General features: G+C 58.5%; 1 protein-coding gene across 1 annotated transcript in view; it reads left to right on the forward strand.

Moving 5' to 3' along the window:
• The window catches only part of LOC136044057 (bromodomain-containing protein 4-like), a 58,317-nt gene extending 49,079 nt beyond the window's left edge, over positions 1-9,238 (forward strand). The window contains 10 exon segments of the mRNA XM_065729117.1: positions 451-503; positions 648-1,026; positions 3,569-4,105; positions 6,495-6,607; positions 6,755-6,821; positions 6,824-6,913; positions 6,987-7,034; positions 7,037-7,118; positions 9,024-9,168; positions 9,170-9,238. Coding sequence (XP_065585189.1) covers positions 451-503; positions 648-1,026; positions 3,569-4,105; positions 6,495-6,607; positions 6,755-6,821; positions 6,824-6,913; positions 6,987-7,034; positions 7,037-7,118; positions 9,024-9,168; positions 9,170-9,238 — 1,583 coding nt within the window.
• The last annotated feature ends 1 nt before the right edge of the window (position 9,239 follows it).

A 9,239-nucleotide genomic window follows, 5' to 3' on the forward strand; every position in this document is an offset into this window, starting at 1 on the left:
TCACCCTTGGTCCGCTCACACTGCCAGACCCCACGTCCCCCCGGGTTGGAGGCAGCGTCGCTCTGTGCCAAGTTCATTTCTCCCTCTTTTTTTTTTGTCCTCTTTTGGTTTCTGCCTCTCTCCCCCTCTCTCTGCCTCCCAGCCAGGCAGCATTCCTGGAATAGCTGAGCTGGAGCGGTGCTCTGTTGCTCTCCCAACGGCAGAGATGTGGCTGGAAGGGGACTGTGGGACCCCAGTCTGGGGTGGGGAGCTGGGGAAAAGCTGTTTCCATCTGTTAAATGGACTTCTGCCTTCTGTAAGGTCATGCAGCCCTGTGGCTGTCATGCTGCCGTGCTGCGATCTGTTTTGGGGGTACAGGGGCGGGGGGGGGGGGTGGGAGGGTGGGGGCGGGGATGCAGAGAGCGGCAGCGCCCGGGTACTCATTTGCACTGTCCCCTCTTCTCTTTGCAGAAATGGCCCCCAAATTGAAGAAGAAAGGGCACTCTGGACGAGAGCAAAAAAAGGTAGGACGCGGAGCATCCTTCCCTGCCCACGAGGCTGCCCTGGGGGAGCTCCCATCCCCCCCTCCTCGGCCGAGGCAGAGCCCCCCCCCCCCGTTGCTTTGCTTGGAAGCCAGCTGATATCTCCCCACCTCTCTCCCCTTTCAGCATCACCACCACCACCACCAAACGGTGCAGCAGCAGCAGCAGCAGCCGCCTCCACCGCCGCAACCCCCGCAGCAGCAGCCCCCTCCCCCCCCTCAGCAGCAACAACTACCACCCCAGCAACTACAGCCACAACCACCCCCTCCTCCTCCTGTCCCCCCGCAAGCGCCGCCGCCGATGAAGTCCTCCCCGCCGCCTTTCGTACCTGCGCAGGTCCCCGTCATGGAGCACCCCCTCCCGGGGAACATGTTCGACGCGATGCCGCATTTCACTCAGCCCATCATGCATCTTCCTCAGCCGGAGATGCCACCTCATCTCCCCCAGCCTCCTGAGCACAGCACTCCTCCCCACCTGAACCAACACGCGGTGGTCTCGCCTCCAGGTGAGCGTGGTGTGGGCTCCGGGCGCTCTGCGTTGGGTGCTGGACACTCTGCGTTGGGGGTTGAGTACTTTGTTGGGTGTTGGATGTCCTACGTTGGGGGCTGGACACCTCGTTGGGTCTGTGTGTTCTGTGTTGGGTGCTGAGCACACCACGTTGGGTCCTGAACACGTCGTTGGGTGCTACGTGTTCCATGTTGGGTGCTACGTGCTCCGTGTTGGGTGCTGAGCACACCACGTTGGGTCCTGGACACGTCGTTGGGTGCTACGTGCTCCATGTTGGGTGCTACGTGCTCCGTGTTGGGTGCTGAGCACGCCACGTTGGGTCCTGGACACCTTGTTGGGTGTTACATGCTCTTTGTTGGGTGCTAAGTGGTCCATGTTGGGTGCTGAGCACACCACGTTGGGTCCTGGACACCTCGTTGGGTGCTAAGTGGTCCGTGTTGGGTGCTGAGCACACCACGTTGGGTCCTGGACACCTTGTTGGGTGCTACGTACTCTCTATAGGGTGCTGAGCACACCACGTTGGGTCCTGGACACCTCGTTGGGTGCTACGTGCTCCATGTTGGGTGCTACATGCTCCGTGTTGGGTGCTGAGCACACCACGTTGGGTCCTGAACACCTCACTGAGTGCTACGTGCTTCAGGTTGGGTGCTGAGCACACCACGTTGGGTCCTGGACACCTTGTTGGGTGTTACATGCTCTTTGTTGGGTGCTAAGTGGTCCGTGTTGGGTGCTGAGCACACCACGTTGGGTCCTGGACACCTCGTTGGGTGTTACATGCTCTTTGTTGGGTGCTGTGTGCTATTTGTTGGGTGCTAAGTGGGCCGTGTTGGGTGCTGAGCACACCACGTTGGGTCCTGGACACTCTACATTGAGTTCGAGGTGCTTTGTTGGGTTCTGGGTGCTCTGTGTTGGGTGCTAGGTGCTCTGTGTTGGGTTCTGGGTGCTCTTCGTTGGGTTCTGGGTGCTCCGTGTTGGGTTCTAGGTGCTCTGTGTTGGGTTCTGGGTGCTCTTCGTTGGGTTCTGGACGCTCCGTGTTGGGTTCTGGGTGCTCCTTGTTAGGTTCTGAGTGCTCTGTGTTGGGTTCTAGGTGCTCCTTGTTGGGTTCTGAGTGCTCTGTGTTGGGTTCTGGGTGCTCCTTGTTGGGCTCTGGACGCTCCGTGTTCGGTTCTGGACGCTCCTTGTTGGGTTCTGGACTCTCCGTGTCGGGTTCTAGGTGCTCCTTGTTGGGTTCTGGATGCTCCTTTTTAGGTTCTGGGTGCTCTTTGTTGGGTTCTGGACGCTCCGTGTCGGGTTCTAGGTGCTCCTTGTTGGGTTCTGGATGCTCCTTTTTAGGTTCTGGGTGCTCTTTGTTGGGTTCTAGATGCTCCTTTTTGGGTTCTGAGTGCTCTGTGTTGGATCCTGGACACTCTACATTGAGTTCGAGGTGCTTTGTTGGGTTCTGGGTGCTCTGTGTTGGGTGCTAGGTGCTCTGTGTTGGGTTCTGGGTGCTCTTCGTTGGGTTCTGGGCACTCCATGTTGGGTTCTAGGTGCTCCTTGTTGGGCTCTGGATGCTCCTTTTTAGGTTCTGGGTGCTCCTTGTTGGGTTCTGAGTGCTCTGTGTTGGGTTCTAGGTGCTCCTTGTTGGGTTCTGGGTGCTCCTTGTTGGGTTCTGGGTGCTCCTTGTTGGGTTCTGGGTGCTCCTTGTTGGGTTCTGGGTGCTCCTTGTTGGGTTCTGGGTGCTCCGTGTTGGGTTCTGGGTGCTCCGTGTTGGGTTCTGGGTGCTCCTTGTTGGGTTCTGGGTGCTCCTTGTTGGGTTCTGGGTGCTCCTTGTTGGGTTCTGGGTGCTCCTTGTTGGGTTCTGGGTGCTCCGTGTTGGGTTCTGGGTGCTCCGTGTTGGGTTCTGGGCGCTCCGTGTTGGGTTCTGGGTGCTGGAGCATCCACAGCCACAAACCCAGGGTGGGAGGATGAGGGCAGAGCCAGGATCCGGGGCTGTTGTCGGGGGGCGCCGTGGATGGCAGCGTCGTAGAAGCACAGACAGGGCAGGGTTGAGGGGACATTAGAGATTTTATAATCTCTAATTAAACCCTGCCACATTTGGGTTGGAAGGGTCCTTAGTGATCGCAGAGCCGTGGCGTGGATTGGATTGGGTTCAATCAGAGGGTCCTTGAAGGTCAGATAACACTAGAACGACTTGGGTTTGGGTTGTAAAGAGTCCTTGAAGGTCACAGAACCATTGAATCCGAAAGTGACTTAGGTCGGAAGGGTCCTCAAAGATCATTGAACCGTGGGATCACACCACGGTTGGGTTGGAAGGGACCCCCAGCCCCCCACCCCGGCTGGGTGCCCCCCCCCAGCCGGGTGTGCCCCGGGCCCTCATGCACCTCCAGGACCGGCTCTGGGCGGCACTGCCGTCGCCTCACAGCCCTCTGAGGAAACATTTTCCCCTTCCATCAGACTCGCGTCCCTCTTCTTCCAATTCAAAACCGTTTCCCCCTCGTCCTGCCGTGCCCGGAGTCTCTCTCTCCGCCTCTCTCACCAGCTCCCTGTCCGTCTCTCCCCAGCTTTGCACAACGCTCTGCCTCAGCAGCCCTCGAGACCCAGCAACCGCGCCGCCGCTCTGCCCCCGAAGCCTCCGCGCCCTCCGGCCGTCTCGCCAGCCATCAGCCAGCAGCCCATGCTCCCTCAGCCGCCTCTGCCCCAGCCTCCCCAGGTCCTGCTGGAGGACGAGGAGCCTCCCCCGCCTCACCACAGCCTGCCTCTGAGCACCAGCCAGATGCAGCTCTACCTTCAACAGCTGCAGAAAGTGCAGCCGCAGACTCCTCTTCTCCCTTCAGTGAAGGTCCAGTCGCAGCCCCAGCCTCCCCTGCAGCCTCCGGCGCACCCCGCGGTGCAGCAGCTGCAGCACCAGCCCCAGCAGAGGCCCATGCACATGCAACCCATGCCCTTCCCTTCCCACATCCCCCAACCGCAGCCACCTCCGCAGCAGCATCCGCCGCCGCAGCCGCCGCCGCCGCAGCCTCCGCAGCCGGCGAAACCTCAGCAAGTCATCCAGCATCACCCCTCGCCGCGGCACCATAAGCCCGATCCCTACTCGACCGGTGAGCAGGAGCCCTGGCTGCACACCCTGCACCCTTTGGTGACGCTCGGCGTTGCCTCCGAGGGCACTTTGCTTTGGGTATTGGGCACCTCGTTGGGTGTCGGACGATGTGTGTTGGTACCAGACACTCTCTGTTGGGTGTTGGCCGACGTGTGTTGGGGTGTTGAGTGCCAGACACTCTCTGTTGGGTGTTGGCCAACGTGTGTTGGGGTGTTGAGTACCAGACACTCTCTGTTGGGTGTTGGCCAACGTGTGTTGGGGTGTTGAGTACCAGACACTCTCTGTTGGGTGTTGGCCACCGTATATTGGGCCCTGGACACTTTCTGTTGGGTGTTGGCCAGCGTGTGTTGGGTCCTGGACACCCTCCGTTGGGTGTTGGCCAACGTGTGTTGGGGTGTTGAGTACCAGACACTCTCTGTTGGGTGTTGGCCACCGTATATTGGGCCCTGGACACTTTCTGTTGGGTGTTGGCCAGCGTGTGTTGGGTCCTGGACACCCTCCGTTGGGTGTTGGCCAACATGTGTTGATATGTTGGGTACCAGACACCTTCCATTGGGTGTTGGCCAATGTGTGTTGGGTCCTGGACACCCTGCGTTGGGTGTTGGCCAACGTGTGTTGGGTCCTGGACACCCTGCGTTGGGTGTTGGCCAACATGTGTTGATATGTTGGGTACCAGACACCTTCCATTGGGTGTTGGCCAATGTGTGTTGGGTCCTGGACACCCTGCGTTGGGTGTTGGCCAACGTGTGTTGGGTCCTGGACACCCTCCATTGGGTGTTGGCCAATGTATGTTGGGTCCTGGACACCCTCCATTGGGTGTTGGCCAATGTGTGTTGGGTCCTGGACACCCTCCATTGGGTGTTGGCCAATGTATGTTGGGTCCTGGACACCCTCCATTGGGTGTTGGCCAATGTGTGTTGGGTCCTGGACACCCTCCATTGGGTGTTGGCCAATGTATGTTGGGTCCTGGACACCCTGCGTTGGGTGTTGGCCAACATGCATTGATATGTTGTGTCCTGGACACTCTGTTGGGTGTTGGCCAACGTGTGTTAGGTCCTGGACGTTCTCCATTGGGTGTTGGCCAACATATGTTGGGTACCAGACGTGCTCTGCTGGGTGTTGGCCAATGTATGTTGCTACCAGACACCCTCCATTGGGTGTTGGCCAACGTGTGTTGGAGCGTTGGGTACCAGACACTCTCTGTTGGGTGTTGGCCTGTGTATGTTGGGTCCTGGACACTCTGTATTGGATGTTGGCCAATGTATGTTGGGTCCTGAACACTCTGCTGTGTGCTGGCCAATGTGTGTTGGTACCAGACACCCTCCATTGGGTGTTGACCAGTGTGTCTTGGTACAGGATGCTCTCTGTTGGGGTGTTGGCCAACGTGTGTTGGGGTGTTGAGTACCAGACACTCTCTGTTGGGTGTTGGCCAACGTGTGTTGGGTCCTGGACACTCAGTAGGGAGTTGGCCAACGTGTGTTGGGTCCTGGACACTCTGTACGGTGTTGGCCAACGTGTGTTGGGTCCTGGACACTCTGTTGGGTGTTTTCCAACGTGTGTTGGGTCCTGGACACTCTGTTGGGTGTTGGCCAACGTGTGTTGGGTCCTGGACACCCTGTGGGGTGTTGGCCAACGTGTGTTGGGTCCTGGACACTCTGTTGGGTGTTGGCCAACGTGTGTTGGGTCCTAGACACTCTCTGTGGGGTGTTGGCCAACGTGTGTTGGGTCCTGGACACTCTGTTGGGTGTTGGCCAACGTGTGTTGGGTCCTGGACACCCTGTGGGGTGTTGGCCAACGTGTGTTGGGTCCTGGACACTCAGTAGGGTGTTGGCCAACGTGTGTTGGGTCCTGGACACTCTGTAGGGAGTTGGCCAACGTGTGTTGGGTCCTGGACACTCTGTGGGGTGTTGGCCAACGTGTGTTGGGTCCTGGACACTCAATAGGGTGTTGGCCAACGTGTGTTGGGGTCCTGGACACTCTGTTGGGTGTTGGCCAACGTGTGTTGGGTCCTGACACTCTGTAGGGAGTTGGCCAACGTGTGTTGGGTCCTGGACACTCTGTGGGGTGTTGGCCAACGTGTGTTGGGTCCTGGACACTGTGTTGGGTGTTGGCCAACATATGTTGGGTCCTGGACATCTGTAGGGTGTTTGGCCAACGTATGTTGGGTCCTGGACACTCTGTGGGGTGTTGGCCAACGTGTGTTGGGTCCTGGACACTCTGTGGGGTGTTGGCCATGGTGTGCTGGGGCGTTGGATAGCAGACTCTATCCGCACATGTCGCGATAGGGCGGTGCACGTTGCCTAGGGCAGCGCGTGTCGCGATAGGACGGCGCGTGTCGCGACGCGGCGTCGCCGAACAGCATTCACTGACTGGTGCCGAACTGTTTGCAGGTCACTTGCGGGAAGCCCCTTCCCCTCTCATGATGCATTCCCCACAGATGCCGCCGTTCCAGGGTTTGGTCCACCAGTCGCCACCTCAACAAAACATCCAGCCAAAAAAACAGGTAAAGGAAAACGGGCGCCGTGCCCCGGCCGAGGGCGGAGTGCCGCAGATCGAGGTTGGCATGGAGGGCACGGGGGCTGGGAGCCGGCGCCCGCCGGGGGGGGGTCCGCGCGGTGCCTGACCCCATCCCCGCTCTGCTCCGTGGCAGGAGATGCGAGCCGCCTCCGTCGTGCAATCGCAGCCCATGGTGGTGAAGGAGGAGAAGATGCATTCTCCGTCATCCGGAACGAAACCTTCAGCCCGCCGCTGCGGCAGGACCCCCCAAAGCACCCCGAGAGCATCAAACCCCCCGCGCACATCCCGCAGAGTGAGCGCCGGCCCCCCACCTTCCCCCCCCCCCACCCCACGTCCGTGGACTCACGGGACCGCTGTCGTTGCAGGGACGGAGATGAAGCCCATGGAGGGTGGGCGTCCCGTCATCAGACCCCCGAGCAGAACGCGCCGCCGCCGGGCGTGCAGGACAAGGAGAGGCAGAAACAGGAACCCAAAACGCCCGTCGCCCCTAAAAAGGTGCGTCTGTTCCTAGAGGGAAAGGCACCGGAACGGGAACGGAGGTGCCCGAGGACGTGGGGGTGGCGGGGACCCTTTCGATGCGACCGCGCTGCGATCCCGTGGCTCTGTGATCTTTGAGGACCCAACCGTCCCACGGTTCTGTGTTTAGGTGTCCCAGTCCAACTTCAACCCATCCCGTGGTTCTGTGTTCTTCAAGGACCCTTCCAACCAACCCAACCCATTCTGAGGTTCTGTGACCTTTAAGGACCCTTCCAACCCAACCCAACCCAATCCAACCCAACCCATTCTGAGGTTCTGTGACCTTTAAGGACCCTTCCACCCAACCCATCCATCCCGTGGTTCTGTGTTCCTCAAGGACCCTTCCAACCCAACCCAACCCATTCTGAGGTCTGTGACCTTTAAGGACCCTTCAACCCAACCCAACCCATTCTGAGGTTCTGTGACCTTTAAGGACCCTTCCAACCCAACCCATCCATCCCATAGTTCTGTGTTCCTCAAGGACCCTTCCAACCCAACTCAACCCATTCTGAGGTTCTGTGACCTTTAAGGACCTTCCAACCCAACCCAATCCAACCCAACCCATTCTGAGGTTCTGTGACCTTTAAGGACGCTCCAACGCAACCCAACCCACCCAACCCATCTGAGGTTCTGTGACCTTTAAGGACCCTCCCAACCCAACCCCAACCCATTTTATGGCTCTATGACCTTCAAGGACTCTTCCAGCCCAACCCATTCTGTATCTCTGTGACCTTTAAAGACCCTCTAACCGAACCCATTCTGTAGCTTCATGATCATTAAGGACCCTCCCAACTCAACCCATCCATTCTGTAGGTCCATGACCTTCAAGGACCCTCCAACCCAACCCATTCTGTAGCTTCATGGTCTTTAAGGACACTCCCAACCCAACCCATCCCATTCTGTAGGTCCATGACCTTCAAGGACCCTCCAACCCAACCCATTTTATGGTTCTACGACCTTCAAGGACCCTCCCAACCCAACCCATTCTGTAGGTCCATGATCTTTAAGGACCCTCCAACCCAACCCAACCTATTCTGTATCTCTGTGGTCTTGAAGGACCCCTCCCAACCCCAACCCATTTTGAGGTTCCATGACTTCAAGGACCCTTCCAACCCAACCCAACCCAACCCAACCCATTCTGTAGGTCCATGATCTTTAAGGACCCTCCAACCCAACCCAACCCAACCCTACCCATTTCGTGTTCTGTGGCCTTCAAGGACCCTCCCAACCCAACCCATCCTGTAGCTCCATGATCTTTAAGGACCCTCCAACCCAACCCAACCCTACCATTCTGTATCTCTGTGGTCTTGAAGGACCCTCCCAACCCCAACCCATTTTGTGATTCCATGACCTTGAAGGGACCCTCCCAACCCAACCCATCCTGTAGCTCCGTGATCTTTAAGGACCCTCCAACCCACACCCAACCCTACCATTCTGTATCTCTGTGGTCTTGAAGGACCCTCCCAACCCCAACCCATTTTGTGGTTCCATGACCTTGAAGGACCCTCCCAACCCAACCATCCTGTAGCTCCGTGATCTTTAAGGACCCTCCAACCCAACCCAACCCTACCCATTCTGTATCTCTGTGGTCTGAAGGACCCTCCCAACCCCAACCCATTTTGTGTTTCCATGACCTTGAAGGACCTCCCAACCCAACCCAACCTGTAGCTCTGTGATCTTTAAGGACCCTTCCACCCAACCCAACCCAACCCATTTCCCTCCTTCCATTGATCTCTGCTGTTGAGGTGGAAACGTTCCCACCGGAGACGTCGGAAAAGATCCGACCCCACTCCGCGTACACAAAACCCCTATTTCAAGGATTGGCCGCCGACCCCCGGCCCCTCTACCCCCTAACCCCCCTCCCCCCGTCCCTCCTCTTTCCCCAGACCTAAAATCAAGAACATGGGCTCGTGGGCGAGCCTGGTCCAGAAGCACCCCACCACCCCATCGTCCACGGCCAAATCGTCCAGCGACAGCTTCGAGCAGTTCAAGCGGGCGCGCGGGAGAAGGAGGAGCGCGGAGAAGGCCCTCAAAAGCTCAGGCCGAGCAGGTGGAGAGGGAGAAGGAGCGGCTGAGACGGGAGCAGGAGAGGATGAGGTGAG

Source organism: Cyrtonyx montezumae, unplaced genomic scaffold (genome assembly GCF_038088225.1).
Source record: "Cyrtonyx montezumae isolate F1298 unplaced genomic scaffold, pur_monq_1.0 scaffold_100, whole genome shotgun sequence".
Classification (NCBI taxonomy): Eukaryota; Metazoa; Chordata; class Aves; order Galliformes; family Odontophoridae; genus Cyrtonyx; species Cyrtonyx montezumae.